The 17,608-nt window shown below is 40.3% G+C and overlaps 2 protein-coding genes across 3 annotated transcripts in view; one reads left to right on the top strand and one right to left on the bottom strand.

Annotated features, from left to right (window-relative positions):
- Positions 1-1,153, top strand: part of LOC132814032 (mitochondrial folate transporter/carrier-like) — a 39,790-nt gene extending 38,637 nt beyond the window's left edge. Inside the window, exon 7 of the mRNA XM_060823354.1 lies at positions 178-1,153. Coding sequence (XP_060679337.1) covers positions 178-307 — 130 coding nt within the window. The 3' untranslated portion in view covers positions 308-1,153. The remainder of the gene's footprint in view (positions 1-177) is intronic.
- A 5,043-nt stretch (positions 1,154-6,196) lies between these two features.
- The window catches only part of LOC132815408 (collagen triple helix repeat-containing protein 1-like), a 47,229-nt gene continuing 35,817 nt past the window's right edge, over positions 6,197-17,608 (bottom strand). For both annotated transcript variants that reach the window (XM_060824309.1, XM_060824310.1), the window contains exons 3-4: positions 11,131-11,347; positions 6,197-6,428 (exon numbers count right to left, since the gene is read on the bottom strand). In XM_060824309.1, the coding sequence (XP_060680292.1) occupies positions 6,283-6,428; positions 11,131-11,347 (363 nt within the window). In that variant the 3' untranslated portion in view covers positions 6,197-6,282. The remainder of the gene's footprint in view (positions 6,429-11,130; positions 11,348-17,608) is intronic.

Genomic DNA, 17,608 nt, shown 5'->3' with positions numbered 1-17,608 from the left:
AGAAATTTAGAATACCTGATGTTAGCCTCCAACATTAAAAATATAACAGAAAGAACACTATGGATGGAAAATTAAGTTTTTTTTTGTGTTGTGACTAAAATAATTTCTTAGAAGAAAATGGAAGGTTACACTTCAATGTGTAATTATGAAATTGAAAATTGCCACTTTCTTTTTCAGGAATGAAGGAGTTCATGGATTTTATAAAGGAGTTGTTCCAAATGTGCTTAAAGTGACACCTGCATGTTGCATCACATTTCTGGTATATGAGAATGTATCTCAATTTTTACTTAGTTTCCATCAGTGCTGAACTTTGAACTGTTTGTCAGCATTTGAATCACCGAGACTTATTTTTTCACCAACCAAAACTGCAGGCATGAGAAGATGATCAAATACTATCTAGTTAACACTTTCAACTTCCTACTGTCTTTCCCACCCCATCCCCCAAGCTGTAGTAGTATTTCTAAATACTGGTCTTAAAAATATTATTTATTTCATTTCATATTGTATAAGTTTGCAGAGTCAGCAGATATTGTTAGAAGTTCAGTCTCTTTAATTTATGACATGAGTAGATATCATTGGCATTTATTGTCCATCCTCAAATTCAAAGGTAAACTTCTGAGTGTCAGGTGTTACTTCTGTAAAATGCTTAAACTTAACATTTTACTTTTTAAAGAATTCAATTTCTAGAAACTAAAATCAGCAAATTACAGAGCAATTGATGTCAAGTTGAATTGATAGTTGTTTTGTGTTCTTGCAATGGTCTTTTGTAATAAAGTACATTTGTTATAATAATGCACTTTTAATGGAGATTTATATGTTTGCTTAATGAATTATTAGAAGTTAATTATGATTAAATGGGGAAAGTTTATGTACTGTATTCTGGAAAATTTACAAGCCTCTTTATGAATGTAATGTAATCCTGCTAAATCTGTATAATGTGGTGAACTTTCCACCAAGTGGCAGAGCTAAATAAAGAAGTTAATTTTTGGGCCTGTGTAATTTCATCTACATTACAAAGGAATGAAGCTTAGAGTCTGAGTATCCGATGTTGGTGGTTTTCAGTTCCTAAATTATAATTTTAAGAATTCATACATTGAAGCTTATTCCTGCCTAAAATACTTGTTTAATTCCTGGTCTGAAATGAGTAACTGTTAAATGCACTAATGGTAATCCTTTTGAATCAAATACAAATGTTAAGATGTATGAACAGGTTCATGTAGAATAAATCTTAACATTTAAACTGCTACTTGTATTGTCATCTGATCTCTAGTTAGTTCACCAAGGCTTGTGTATCCAGCCTGCATTTGATAAGTCTTTCTCATTTTACAGTAAACTCGTGCTATTCAAATTTTCCAAGATTTTTTAATACAATGAAAATTCAGTATTTTGAATCATCTACAAATATTCCCGTAATATGCAAACTATGCCATAGTATCGTAGAATCCCTACACAGTGGAAGCAGGCCATTTGGCCCATCAAGTCCGTGACGACTTTCCAAAGAGCATCCTACCAAGACCCACCCTGCTACACTGTAACCCTGCAATTGCCATTGCCAATCCATCTAACTGGCTTGTCTTTGGACTGAAAATAACAAATGCTGGAGATCACAACAGGTCAGACAGCATCCATGGAGAGAGGGCAAGCTAACATTTCGAGTCGAGATGACCCTTCTTCAGAGCTGCGTTGAAGTCTGGAGAGGACAGCACTTATGCTACAATTTGATGGGGGTGGAGGGAGGGCAGTAGTGGGTGTAGGGAGCTGTTCGAGAAAAGATGATTGTTCAGATTGATCAGCATGTGAGAATGGCAGACCAATGTGTGTCTCCTGCCAGATTTGGAAGGACAGTAACTGGGATGGGAGGGGATAACATGATAAGCTAAAAGAAAAGGAAGAAATAGTTCATAATTTAAAGGTGTTAAAGTCAACATTAAGTCCAGAAGGCTGTAAAGTGCCTAGTCTGAAGACGATCTGTTGAGCCTCCAGTTTGCGCTGTGATTCACTGGAACACTGCAGCATGCTGATGACAGACATGGGTATGCGAGCAGGACGCTGTGTTAAAATAACCAGCTAGGCGAAGATTGGTTCCTGCTTGCGCACAGACCAGGGGTCACCTAGTCTATGTTTGGTTTCTCCAATGTAAAGTAGGCCACATTGGATGCAGCAAACACAATATACAAGATTGGAGGAGGTACAGGCAAAATGCTGATTCACCTGGAAAGACTGTTTTTAAGCCCTCCTTACATGAGATGTGAGCAGTAGGGAGGTAAAGAGGCAGATGTCCATCTTCTGCCTTTACATGGGAAGGTACTGTAGAGGAGGATGGTATTGGTAGTTGTGGAATGGACTACGGTGTCCCAGAGGGAACAATCCCTGCGAAATGCAGATGTGGGGAGAGCTGGGAAGATGTGTTTGGTGGCCGTGTTCTGCTGGAGTTGTCTGAAATGGCAGAGAATGAGCCTTAGAATATAGATTCTGAGGAGATAGGGGAAGCCTTAAATGAGTTTTTTGTTGCTGTCCTTACTAAAGAAAAGGAACTTGTAGTGAATGAAACCATTGAGGAGCAGGTAAGCATTCTGGAACGGATAGAGATTGAGGAAGCTGATGTGCTGAAAATTTTGACAAACATTAAGATTGACAAGTCGCCAGGGCCAGACCAGATTTGTCCACGGCTGCTTTGGGAAGCGAGAAATGTGATTGCTTCGCCGCTTGTGAAGATCTTTGCATCCTCGCTCTCTACCGGAGTCGTACCTGAGGACTGGAGGGAGGCAAATGTAATTCCTCTCTTCAAGAAAGGAAATAGGGAAATCCCTGGCAATTTCAGACCAGTCAGTCTCATGTCTGTCATCTGCAAGGTGTTAGAAAGGATTCTGAGGGATAGGATTTATGACCATCTGGAAGAAAATGGCTTGATTAAATGCAGTCAGCGCGGCTTTGTGAGGGGTAGTTCGTGCCTCACAAATCTTATTGAGTTCTTTGAGGATGTTACTAGACAAGATGAGGGTCGAGCGGTGGATGTGGTGTATATGGATTTCAGCAAGGCATTTGATAAGGTTCCCATGGTAGGCTCGTTCAGAAGATCAGAAGGAATGGGATACAGGGAAATTTAGCTATCTGGATACAGAATTGGCTGGTCGACAGAAGTCAGCAAGTGGTAGTAGGAGGAAAGTATTCTGCCTGGAAGTCAGTGGTGAGTGGTGTTCCACAGGGCTCTGTTCTTTGGCCTCTACCCTTTATAATTTTTATTAATAACTTGGATGAGGGGATTGAAGGATGGGTTAGCAAGTTTGCAGACGACACAAAGGTTGGAGGTGTCGTTGACAGTATAGAGGATTGTTGTAGGCTGCAGCGTGACATTGACAGGATGGGCTAAGAAGTGGCAAATGGAGTTCAACCTGGATAAATGCAAAGTGATGCATTTTGGAAGGTCGAACTTGAAAGTTGAGTACAGGATTAAAGACAGGATTCTTGGCAGTGTGGAGGATCAGAGGGATCTTGGTATGCAGGGACATAGATCCCTTAAAATTGACACCCAAGTGGACAGGGTTTTTAAGAAAGCATATGGTGTTTTGGCTTTCATTAACTGGAGGATTGAGTTTAAGAGCCGTGAGGTCTTGTTGCAGCTCTATAAACTTTGGTTAGACTGCACTTGGAATACTGTGAGCAGTTCTGGTCTCCCTATTATAGGAAAGATGTGGATGCTTTGGAGAGGGCTCAGAGGAGGGTTACCAGGATGCTGCCTGGAATGGAGGGCTTATCTTATGAAGAGAGGTTGACTGAGCTCAGACTTTTTTAATGGAGAAAGGAAGGAAGAGAGGGGACCTAATTGAGATGTATAAGATAATGAGAGGCATAGATAGAGTTGATGGCCAGAGACTTTTTCCCAGGGCAGAAATTGTTAACACGAAGGGTCATAGTTTTAAGCTGTTTGGCGGAAAGTATAGAGGGGATGTAAGAGGCGGATTCTTTACGCAGAGAGTTGTGGGAGCATGGAATGCGTTGCCAGCAGCCGTTGTGGAAGCGAGGTCATTGGGGATATTTAAGAGACTGCTGGACATGCATATGGTCACACAAATTTGAGGGTTCGTACATTAGGTTTACCTTACATGAGGATCAATGGTCGGCACAATATTGTGGGCTGATGGGCCTGTTCTGTGCTGTATTGTTCTATGTTCTACGAATGTGGAGGCTGGTGGGATGAAAAGTGAGGACAAGGGAACCCGATCACATTGTTGTGAATAATGGGAAGGGGCAAGGGTAGAAGCACAGGTGATAGGCCAGATGTAGTTTAGGGCCCTGTCAACCACAGTGAGTGGGAAACCATGGTTATGGAAGAAGTAACATGTAGAAGCAGCAGCATTGTTTTGGAAAGTGGCATCATCCAAACATGCGATTAGGCGAAGGAACTGGGAAAATGGGTTGGAGTCTCTGCAGAATGTGGGATTTGATGAACTGTAGTGAAGGTAGCTATGGGAATCAGTGGCTTTATAGTGGATGGCATGGAGAGTTTATTCCCTGAAATGGAGACAGAGAGGAGAAGGAAGGGAAATGTCAGAAATGGATAATGTATAGAGGGGTGGAAATTGAAGGCAAAATGAATGAAGTTTAAGATCCTGGCAGGAACATGAAGCAGCACCAAAGCAGTCATTTAATATACTGAACAAAGAGTTGTGGGAGGGGGCCAGGATTGTTCCATGTCCCCCATAAAGTGACAGACATAACTGGGACCCATGCAGGTAACCATAGCCACTCCTTTGATTTGGCAGAAGTGAGATGAATTAGAGGAGAAATTGTTCAGTGAGAGAACAAGTTCAGCCAGGCGGGAGAAGAATGGAGGTCAATGGGGAATGTTCAGGCCTCTGGTCGAGGAAGAAGCCGAGAACTGGTGGACGATGTTAAAAATCACGCAACATGAGTTATAGTCCAACTAGCTACCTAACGAAGAAGCAGCATTCCAAAAGCTTGTACTTCCAAATAAACCTGTTGGACTATACTCTGGTGTTGTGTGATTTTTAACTTTGTCCACCCCACATGGCACCTCCACATCTTGGTACAGAAGAATTGAACATGCATGGTGAACAGAGGCGGTTAGGGCCAGGGAAATGGAAATCATCACTATGGAGGGCATCAGAGGAATTGCAGATATAGGTGGGCAGAGTCTGGACAAGTGGAGACAGGATGCAGTCAAGGTCAGAGGAAATGAGTTCAGTAGGGCAGGAGTGGGCTGATATAATGGGCCTACAGGGGCAGTCTAGTTTGTGGATTTTGGGAAGGAGGTAGAAGTGGGCTGTTCAGAGTTGGAAGACTATTAGGTTGGAGGCTGTGGGGGTAAGATCTCCAGAGGTAATGAGGTCGGTGACAGTCCTGGATGTGAGATCATGATGTTGAGCCTCCGCAAAGTAAAGATCAGTGTGCCAGACTACAACAACACCACCTTTGTCAGCCGTTTTGATGACAAAGTTAAGGTTGGACTTAGGAGAGCAAAATGTGGAAGGGGACGGTTTAAAGTGGGTTAGCGGAGCAGAGAAACTGAGATGGCCACTGTCACATTGGCAGTTTTCAATGAAGAGATCAAAGGCAGGTAAAAGGGCTGTGGAAGGGGTCTAAGTGGAGGGTGAATACTGGAGACAGGTATTGGGATCAGTGGAATGAGGGGGTATTCCTGCCCGAAGAAGTTCACATGGAATTGAAGGCAGCGGAAAAACAGTTCAACAATGAAAACAACAAGTACTAGAGATCACAGCGGGTCAGGCAGCATCCATGGAGAGGGAACAAACGAACTATTTGAGTCTAAATGACTCTTCATCAGACCTGAAATGAAGTGTGGAGGGGACAGCATTTATGCTATAACGAGTCTTTACAATTTTATAATATTAAGCAATACACTACCTAAAATTAGTTCAGAAGGTATATTTTGTTCAAATTAAACCAAAAGATTAATAAAATGACTTTGGATGATATCTATTAAGTCATTTACTATATTTGTTAATAAAAATTGGATGTATAATGGACAATAGTCATTTCACATGAAAATTATCCTGTGTAGTCTAAATATCACTTGTATTTCCACACTGAAAGTTCAGGCACAAGGTACAACTGTTACATGTCTTTACCGTTTGGTGAAAGAAATTTCCTATTTAGTTTTAATTTTATTAGGTGTTTTAAGATTTCCAAAAAAATTACTTAAATTTCACATAGATTTTGATGAAAGTTAACAGATTTTATTCAAATTGTACTGAGAGAACAAGAATAGCTCTTGTTTGTTTTCATTTTATAGAGACAAAACTATTTTGGCAACTCCTCGATTATTAACCGTGATACTGAGTTCCAACCAGTAGAAGCATCACCTTGTGGATAGCCATCGGAGCACAACCCAACCCAGACTGAAACATCCACCAGTCCAGCACTGATTCCTTCACACAGCCCTTCCACTGAAAAAAGGAATAGAAATCTGTTAGAACATTGCAAAGAATAGACCAAGGATTGTTTTAAGCAAAGCTGCAGTATAAGTATTTTCTTTTGAAGCAATATGTTACATAATAAAGCACATTAAGATTTCCCATTGACTCCAAAATTATGTGAAGACCATTGAAGCATTATTCAAGTTGCTATTTTTCATCTGGCAATAAGAACGCAGTTGTTCATATGAAACTTATTGGCAGGAAAAATGTACCTCTTTGCAAATCCTAATTCTGACTTCCACATTCTTGAACTTTTTCTATCACTGAAGATTGACCAGGAGCTGGAAACCCAGGCTTAGAAATTCAGCAGTGAGAAAGCTGGGCCTGGACAGTTGACTGTGAGAAAATGGAGTTTGGAGACTGGGTTATGAGAAACCTGGACTTACAAATTAGGGTAAAAACAAAAAAAAATGATGGAAACACTCAGCAGGTCTGACAGCATCTGTGAAGAGAAAAAGAGTTAATGTTTTGAATTGAATATGTTGTTGCTTTGGAATTGAAGGGACAGGGCATTGGGAAAACCTAGAAATTCATGAGCTAGTAAACCATGCAAAATTGACCCTTTTGTACAGCACATGCGCTGGTGATGGTGGAAAAAAAAACTAATTAGGCAAGCTGCAAACATGGAAACAACCATGAGGTTGAGAGACGGAGGAATGAGATTGCAGGCGTCTGCCAAAACCTGCACTTTTAATGTGGAAACTGAAAGAGCTTTGACTGCACATTTGGATGAATTTAAATTGGTTTTAGGATTTTAACGGGAGATCTGGGTTTAGCTGTTCAGTGCCTGAGTGAACTGATTGCATCAAGCACTTCTCTGGTGTCAACTAGTTTAAAGGATGGGCCTACAAACATATTACTTAGGAGCACAGTTGGCTATTTAGCATATCAAGCTTGTTCCATCATACAATAAAATTAAGGTTGATCTGTTTGTGTTCTAAATTCCCTACTTCCAACCACCCCTAATGATTATAATATTTTTGTTTGGCAAGGGAATCCTTCTACTCTGCTTAAAATGTTTGTTGACTCTGCCTCCAGTGCATTCTGAGGCAGACTGTTCCAAAGTTGTGCAGTTCTCTGACAGATAACAATACTCCTAATCTCTGCCCTAAAAGGATGATCCCTAATTTTAAAATAGTGCTCAAAAGTTCTTGATTCAGTGACAACATCCAATCTTTTCTGCATTCACTTTGTCAAGACCATTCAGGATCTTACAAACTTGAATCAAATCAACCCTTGCTCTCCTAAACTCATGAAAAGCAGTCCAGATTGTCTTTGAAAGACAGCACATTCATTCAAATTATCAATCTAGTAAAACCCTTATAAACCACCTCCAACACAAATACACAGTATTGGTGTTGTGATCTCACCAATGCTCTGCATAACTGAAGCATTACATCCTTATCATTATGTTCAAAACCTCTTGTAATAAAGGACTGTAGTCATAGAGTCATAGAGATGTACAGCAGAGAAACAGACCCTTCGGTCCAACCCGTCCATGCCGACCAGATATCCCAACCCAATCTAGTCCCACCTGCCAGCACCCGGCCCATATCCCTCCAAACCCTTTCTATTCATATACCCATCCAAATGCCTCTTAAATGTTGCAATTGTACCAGCCTCCACCACATCCTCTGGCAGCTCATTCCATACACGTACCATCTTCTGCATGAAAAAGTTGCCCCTTAGGTCTCTTTTATATCTTTCCCCTCTCACCTTAAACCTATGCCCTCTAGTTCTGGACTCCCCAACCCCAGGGAAAAGACTTTGTCTATTTATCCTATCCATGCCCCTCATAATTTTGTAAACCTCTATAAGGTCACCCCTCAGCCTCCGACGCTCCAGGGAAAACAGCCCCAGCCTGTTCAGCATCTCCCTATAGTTCAAATCCTCCAGCCCTGGCAACATCCTTGTAAATCTTTTCTGAACCCTTTCAAGTTTCACAACATCCTTCTGATAGCAGGAAGACCAGAATTGAATGCAGTGTTCCAAAGTGGCCTAGCAATGCCCTATGCAGCCACTACATGATCTCTCAACTCCTATACTCAGTGCGCTGACCAACAAAGGAAAGCATATCAAACACCTTCTTCAATGTCTTGTCTACTATGACTCCACTTTCAAGGAACAATGAACCTGCACTCCAAGGTCTCCTTGTTCAGCAACACTCTCTTGGACCTTACCATTAAGTATATGAGACCTGCCCTGATTTGCCTTTCCAAAATTCTGCACCTCACAGTTATCTAAATTAAACTCCATCTGCCCACTGTTTCATCTGATCAAAATCATTGTACTCTGGGGTAACCTTCTTCACTAAGCACCACACCACCAATTGTGGTGTAATCAGCAAATTTACTAACCATGTATCCTATATTCATATCCAAATCATTTATATAAATGACAAAAAGCAGTGCTGATCACAGGCCTCCAGTCTGAAAAGCAACCTTCCTCCATCACCCTCTGTCTCCCACCTCCGAGCCAGTTCTTATGTATTCCATGTGACCTAACCTTACTAACCAGTCTACCATGAGGAACTTGTCGAAAGCCTTACTGAAATCCATTTAGATCATGTCCATCACTCTGACTTCATCAATCCTCTTTGTTACTTCTTCAAAACAATCAAGTTCATGAGACATGATATCACACGCACAAAGCCATGTTGACTATCCCTAATCAGAGTAAAAAACCTGATGAAGGGCTTATGCTCGAAACGTCGAATTCTCTATTCCTGAGATGCTGCCTAACCTGCTGTGCTTTGACCAGCAACACATTTGCAGCTATCCCTAATCAGACCTTGCCTTTTCAAATACATGTAAATCCTGTCCCTCAGGATTCTGTCCAATAACGTGCCCATCACTGACATCAGGCTCACCAGTCTGTAGTTTTCTGGCTTTTCCTTACTACCTTTCTTAAATAGTGGTACCACATTAGCCAATCTCCAGCCTTCCAGCACTTTACCTGTGGCTATCGATGACAAAAATATCTCCAGCAATCACTTCTCTAGCTTCCCACAGAGTTCTAGGGTACACCTGATTAGGTCCCAGTGTTTTATATACCCTTATGCATTTTAAGACATCTAACATCTCCTCCTCAGTAACATGAATATTTTTCAAGATGGCACTACTTATCTCCCCAAGTGCTCTAGTTTCCATGTCCTTCTCCACATAAACACTGATGCAAAATACTCATCTAGTATCTCTCCACATCCTCTTGTTCCACACATAGGTGGACATCCTGATCTTTAAGGGACTCTATTCTCTGTCTAGATACTCTTTTGTCCTTAAGGTATTTGTAGAATCCTTTTGGATTCTCCCACTTTTAGGCCTCAATTATCATTGGCAGGAATTATTTCAGAGGGGGTCCAAATCAACAAGGAGTGAATGACACACCTTGTGTAAATGTGGTTGCATGTACCATCATAAACCCTCTAATGCTTGTTTGTTGCTGAATGGTATTTAAAGATTCAATTCTAGGCTTATAATTTTTGTTTCCTCACTACCTGTGCAACTCTAAAGTATTGCTTATCCCTCTGCTGAAAAAATTAGGCCTTTAATTTGAAATGTTGGTAAATGTATAATATAAGGTGCTTGATTTATAGAATCTGTGAATGAAGAGTTTGATAATTAACTTTTCAATTTTTCTGGAGCTATTATTTTAACCCAGCACATCAGAGAGCAGGTGGCTAGAGTTATTCTGGATAGATAATGATAGTGTGTTTACATTGAGAGAGCCTCACAATTGGAGAGAACAAATAGTGAAAGAGATTAGCTTGCTGTTGTTTAAAAATTGACTATTTTATCTTCGGAGAAACCCATAAATTGCAAAGATTTTGGTTTTAGTTTGGAAAGGACTTTGGTTGGGCTAGATGCAAGAACAATTTCTCCTGGAGAAGGGAGTTGGTTTATAACAATTCGGCAATAGGTTTTCATTTTAAACTTCTAGACCAGAATTGTTTGGTTCAAACCTGAAGAAGTTATTTGAAATGTTTAGTGTGTAAACAGTCAAGGGAAAGGCCAAGTTCTCAAGATAAATAATTGAAAGAACAGTTTTGTCACGCCTACAGATGTGGTAGAGAAGGGAACTGTCTGGTAAAGTGATGGGGTTGGGATAGATGAATTTTATCCTGCTATGTGTGCCAAAACACTGTCAGTGCTGATATAACGCGACTGTTCTGTTCTCGTTTCATCTTGCACTATCAGAAAATCATGCAATAGACAAGCTATTTAAACTAATGGGGCCAGAATCACATTATAGCCAATACAAATTAGGAAAGTTTGTATTCTACAAATAACCATCTAAATTCTTCAATCACATTAAAGTCAATTTGCTTTGAAAAAGCATGTGTTATAGAGAACAGACTGTATTTCAAATTGTGTTATGTGTAAATAGCTTGATTTGTTCTGTTTTATCTTCATTTCTTATATGTGATCATTTCTTTTGCTAAAACCAAATATGCAGCATTGTTTACTCATGTTTCTTTGAAAGAATATCTTGTTAAATAACAAAACTTCTTGTCAAGCCAAGTTTCAGTCTTCAATCTATGATCTGACTTGTCCAGTAGTAGCATCAACTAGGATCATAACCCAACCCATCATAACTTTTTACACAGTATAACTTTACAGAGAAAATAATTAGCAACAAGGAAATCGTAAGTACTGCATGTTTCAAAACAAACCTGAAGATGTGCGATGTATATTTATGGTTGAGTTAAATTCTGGGCTTCCTTGATCTAGATAGACAATGGCTTCAATCGGCAATGGACCATTGCACTCAGCCCCATTAAATGTAAAGTACCAGCGCTGACAGCAGGCACTTTTGCATTTCAGACGCAAGGAACCAGTGAACAATACTCTGAGGGCACTGTCTGTGCGCAGCTTGGTGAATGTACATTCCTGAGATAAAACATAAACAGGCATAAAGTCAACACTCTCAAAATATCCTATATATATTAGTATCACTAAATGTTAAAGCACAGTAGGAGGCCATTGCACCACCTTTCAAAATGCCGCTCTCTTGTAAATCACATTCCTTTCTAAGTGAAGTTCACCTATTCATGTGTGAAGTTTAACCATCAATAAAAGCTGAAAAAGATACATGGTTTTCCATACATTAATACAGAAAGGAGCTGTATCACTAAAATGAATGCAAAGAAACCAAAATAAAAGCAAAGTACGACAGATACTGGAAATCAGATATAAAAATGAAAACAAAATGGTTAATCAGGTAAAGCAGTAGTTCTGGAAATGTGGGCTGAAAACGTGTTGCTGGAAAAGCGCAGCAGGTCAGGCAGCATCCAAGGAGCAGGAGAGTCGACGTTTCGGGCATGAGCCCTTCTTCAGGAATGAGGAAAATGTGTCCAGCAGGCTAAGATAAAAGGTAGGGAGGAGGGACTTGGGGGAGGGGCATTGGAAATGCGATAGGTGGAAGAAGGTCAAGGTGAGGGTGATAGGCCGGAGTGGGGGTGGGGGCGGAGAGGTCAGGAAGAAGATTGCAGGTTACGAAGGCGGTGCTGAGTTCAAGGAATTTGACTGAGACAAGGTGGGGAGAGGGGAAATGAGGAAACTGGAGAAATGTTAGCCTGCTGGACACACTTTCCTCATTCCTGAATTTCCCCTCCCCCCACCTTGTCTCAGTCAAATCCCTTGAACTTAGCACCGCCTTCCTTTTTTTTATAGATATTTTTATTAGGAATTTATCATTTTTACAAGTTTACAAAATAAACAAAACTCTCAAGTACAAACATTGATATACAATTAAATATTAAATATATAATAACCAAAATTTCACAAAAGAAAAATACCGAGAAAAAAAAACAAAACTCAACTAACTACTAATCTAACCTACAACTAACCAGAGTGTATATTTAAGTCTCTTACATTTTTCAAATAAGAGAAAGAAAAAAATAGCAGATAACATAGAAATTGGATAGTGAGATACATGCTCGGAATGTGTTAACATCAAGTGTAACAAAACCCGATTCCTGCGGGATTCCTCTCCCAAGGGGCCCCGGACCAGCCAAGTTCGTAATTTCAATTAAATAAAAGCCCTTGTTAGGATAGCCAAAATATCTGTATTCATATAATTCAAGAAGGGCTGCCATATTTTATAAAATAATTCGGTTTTTCGGTGCACCATATTTGTAAGGAAGTCAAGGGGAATACATTCCATAATTAATCTGTGCCAATTTGAAAGTCCAAGAGGGCCTCAGCCACCCAGTTTACCAAAATATTTTTCCTTGCACAGAAGGAGAGACTAGAAAATAGTCTCTTCCTGTGCATGTCCAGGGAGGATAAGTTCGAAAAGCCCAAAAGGAGAGATACGGGGTCCACTTTAATTTCCGTTCCTAAAATTTCTGTCAGGGCACTTGCTACTTTAGTCCAGTATCTATGGATCTTATGACAGGTCCATAGGCAATGTACATGAGTGCCCACCTCTATTTTACATTTGGGACACATTGGGGATGCCCCCGTCTTAAATTTTGCCAATCGATCCGGTGCTATATGGGCTCTATGAAGTATCTTCAGCTGGATAGCCTGAGTTCTGTTACAAATGGTGATTCTTCTGGCGTTTTCCCAAAAGTCATTTCACGTTTCTGTAGAGATTTCTAGTCCCAATTCCTGATCCCATGTTTTAAGTAGATTGTCCATATCTCCCGATACTTCGTCATGTAGTAAATGATAAATAGTACTGATGGAGGGTACCCCTTTGGTCGTAGTACTCTACACTCTCTATCTGATTTATAAGGACTATCTAATTATGTAGTCTTCTTCTGTATATAGTCTCGAATTTGGAAGTATCGAAAGAGGTCTCCATTAGGTAATCCGAATTTCTGATGCAGCTGTTCAAAAGACATTAGGATCCCATCTTCAAATAGGTCCCCTACACATGAGATACCCGTGGATCTCCAGAGTTTAAAAGTGGCATCTGTAAACCCCGGTTGAAATCCCCATGCCCCCACTATCGGCGCATAGGGGGATGTTTTATGTGAGTTGCCCTCATTTTGCCGCATTATATTCCAAGCTTTAATTGTGTTTAGTATTATAGGGTTTTTACAATGATCTGTAATGATTTTCCTCTTATCTGAAAATAAAAAGTTAATAAGTGGGCATTTTACTTGAGATGCTTCGATGTCCAGCCAGATCGATTATGGATCAGACAAGACCCAATCAGCTATGTAACTTAATAGGGAACTTAATTGATATTTCCTAAAATCTGGGAAGTCCAATCCTCCCCTTGCCTGTAGAAGCTGTAGCTTCTTCAGCTTAATGAGGGGCCGTCTCTGATTCCAGATAAAGGAACCCAACCAGCCATATAATTTACGTAGTGCTAGCCTTGGCAGCATCACCGGAAGCATTCTCATAGGTACAGGAGTCGGAGTAAGACATTCATTTTAATTAGTGCTATTCTACCCAGCCAGGAAATTGTAAGGTCTCCCCATTGCTGAAGGTCCTGCCTTATCCTATCCAGTAAATGCACAAAGTTAGCCTTGTATAACTGACCAAATACTGGGGTAATAAAAATGCCTAAATATAAGAAACCCTCCAGGGACCAATGAAAGGGAAAATGGGATCCGCCCATTAAGTGGGGTATCATAGCAAGGCCACCCATTGGCATAGCCTCCGATTTTGAGAAATTAATTTTATAGCCTGAGAATGCACTAAATGTATTAATAACTTGGATTAAGCGAGGTACGGACATCAAAGGATTACTGAGGAATAGAAGAACATCATCTACATACAGGGTAATTTTATGTTGACCTGTACCAATCCTCGGGGCCGTTATATTAGGATCAGCCTGTATGGCTTCTGCTAGTGGTTCAATTATTAGCATAAATAACAATGGCGAGAGAGGACATCCCTGACAGCAGCCCCTACCTACACTGAAGCTATCCGAACCTAATCCATTGGTAACCACAATTGCTTTGGGATCACTATACAGTGTTGAGACCCATTTGGTAAATACCTTTCCAATACCAAACCTTTCCAATGTGTAAAACAAATATGACCATTCAACCCTATCAAATGCCTTTTCCGCGTCTAATGAAACTACTACTCCTGGTATCTTTCCCTGATGGCAGGCTTGAATCATATTCAAAACCCTTCCAATATTATTGGATGATCTACGGCCCTTAATAAACCCCGTCTGATCCTCCTTTATGATATGTGGCAGTACCCTTTCTAGTCTCAATGCTAACGTTTTAGAAAGGATTTTTAAATCTATGTTTAGCAAGGATCTGTATGACACATAATCTTCTGGATCCTTTCCTTTTTATAAGGATAAGAGAGATATTTGCCTCTTTCAGTGAAGGCGGGAGACAGCCCTGACTATATGCATAGTTATACATGTCCATAAGTGGGCCAGCCAATATTTCTGTAAATTCTTTATAGAATTCAGCTTGAAAACCATCTGGGCCAGGTTACTTATCGCTCTGAAGTTGCCTGATTGCGTCAAGTATTTCTTGGACTGTTAGGGGAGCATTTAAGACCAATACCTCTTCTGGAGTTAGGCCCGGAAAGGTCAAATTTTTAAAAAATGATTGCATCTTCCTAGTCCTGTCTTCACAATCCTGCCATTTATATAAATCAGAATAAAATTTTCTAAAGATTGCATTAATTTTTTTATGATCATGAGTCAAAATATCCGTACTTTCCTTGATAGACGTGACAGTTTGAGGGGCCTTTTTTTACTTTGCAAGAAATGCTAAGTATCTACCCGGTTAGCCATTTCCCTCTTAGCCATTTGGGTAAGCGTAGTGTTTAGAGCTGTCCTAAGGGCCGTAACCCTTTGCAATTTAATAATAGCAGGTCTATCAGCGTATGCAGTTTCAGCCACTTTTAAGGGTGCTTTGAGCAGACGCTCTTGTTCTCCCTTTAATTTTTTCTGGGTCGCTGAGTAGGAGATGATCAAACCTCGTGCGTAAGCTTTGATGGTCTCCCACATCATTGATGGGTTGCTAGTCGTACCTAAATTAATTTCTAAAAAGGTTTAAAATTCTTGAGAGAAGTACTTTACAAATTTACTGTCTTTCATTAGGAAGGGGTCCATACGCCAATGCCAAAGGGATGTCCCATTGTTCCTCGCCTTGGTTTCCATATATACAGCAGTGTGATCGGAAATTGCTATACTACCTATTTTACAGGATGTTATGGAATTTTAAAAAATCGAGGGGACAAAAAACATATCAATTCTGGTATGGCATTTATGTGGATTCGGAGTAAAAAGAAAAATCTCTGCCCTGTGGATGAAGACATCTCTATACATCTACTAATCCTAATTCTTTGTTCAGATACACCAATTGTCTAGATCTGGGAGATACTCCTGCAGTACTCTTGGGAATCCTATCTATTTCCGGATCCATAATACAATTAAAGTCTCCCCCTATAATTGTGTGATGGGCACCGAGAGCCATCAATTTTGAGAAGGCTTCCGTTATAAATTTAAAGGGATGTGCCGGGGGGCAGTACAAATTTAAAATCCTATATTCCTCTCCATTTATAAGGGCTTTAATCAGAATATATCGTCCAGATTCGTCTTTTATCTGATTTAGGATTTTGAAAGGGAAATTCTTCCGAACAAGAATAACAACTCCCTACTTTTTGAGCTAAAAGAAGAAAAAAAGGCCTGATCAAATCCACCCTGTCGTAATTTCAAGTGTTCTTTATCCAACAGATGTGTCTCCTGTAGAAGAGCTATATCAACTCTTTCTTTCTTAAGATTTGATAATATTTTCTTCCTTTTGACTGGCGAATTACTCCCCTTGACATTCCACGTGCACCACTTAACCTAATGATCAACCATAATCATCCGGGCAAATCCGAGACCCCTCAGGAGGGGAAACCCTATCCAAAACACCCCGAGCATAGAGCATAAAAAATTCACAAAAATAAAGGCTCTCTAATACACTCACAACAGTATAATAAAAGACTATTTCTAAATAATAAAAAAAAATAAAACGTATTTAAATGGAGATTTTCCCCCTTGTTCCCATGGGGTATCACTTCCTTTCCAAAGGTCCATCATATCCTCTCCCAACCAGTGCCCCACCCTTGACTCAGGCGATCCTCAATTTGATGAGGAGCATTCAGATATAGTACAAAGCTAGAGTTAACAGTGAGCACCCTACTCCCACCTCCCCCCCCCCCACCCCCCAACCCACACTTGGATATATTTCGTAATGTTAATACCATGTATAAACATATATAACTATAAAATTACAACCTCAACAAATAATAATTAAATATAATAATACAAAATAGCAAGGGAAAACAACCCTGTTCCTAGAGACAGAGGTAAAATAAAATAAGGTAACTACCTCCCCCCCACCAACATTAACTAAATCCCCCAGCTTATATATATACATGCATACACACATATATACACACACATATATATACATACACACATAAATACATATAATAATAAAAAAACCCACCAACCCCAAGGGGGGGAGAAAATCGTTAGAGAACAAATAAATAAATCCCTCTCCCCACCCCCAAGATAATATTAAACAGTAAGGTAAGAAAAAAGAAAAAGGGGGGGGGGATATAAACCGGAGTGGGGGAAAAGGCAAACCAACATCCATTGTCTCTTACAATTTATCTAAGAGAGTCCAAAAATTCTTTAGCCTTTTCTAGCGATTCGAAGTTATACACCAATCCTTCATGGTTAAAGCGTAGCATCGCTGGGAAGCATAAGTGGTACTGAATATTTATGTCCTTTAAACACTTCTTCACCTCATCGAATGCCTTCCTCTTTCGGATCAGAGCTGGGGAAAAGTCCTGGAATAACATGATCTTGGATCCTTTGTAGATCATGGCTTGGGAATCTTTTCCAAGATTTCTAGAGGCTTCTAGGAGTCTCTGCCTCTCCCAATAGTTCTGCAGCCAGAACAAGACTGGGGGGGGGGCGCTGGTTCGAGCCGGGCCCGCGTATTGCAACCCGGTAGGCCCATTCCACCCTTACCTGGCCTGATACAGCCTCCAGATTTAAAAGTTGTGGCAGCCACTGCTTGAGAAACGCTGTAAGCTGGCCTTCCTCTTCCTGGTCGGGAAGGCCCAGCAAACGAATTTTTTTCAGCAACCTCGATTATCGAGGTCATCAATATGATTCTCTAAGGTCCGGACTCGCTGTTCAGGAGTCCGGACCAAATCCAC

The sequence above is a fragment of the Hemiscyllium ocellatum genome, chromosome 4 (genome assembly GCF_020745735.1).
Source record: "Hemiscyllium ocellatum isolate sHemOce1 chromosome 4, sHemOce1.pat.X.cur, whole genome shotgun sequence".
In the NCBI taxonomy this organism is placed as follows: domain Eukaryota; kingdom Metazoa; phylum Chordata; class Chondrichthyes; order Orectolobiformes; family Hemiscylliidae; genus Hemiscyllium; species Hemiscyllium ocellatum.
This window is presented reverse-complemented; position numbering and strand designations above follow the sequence as displayed.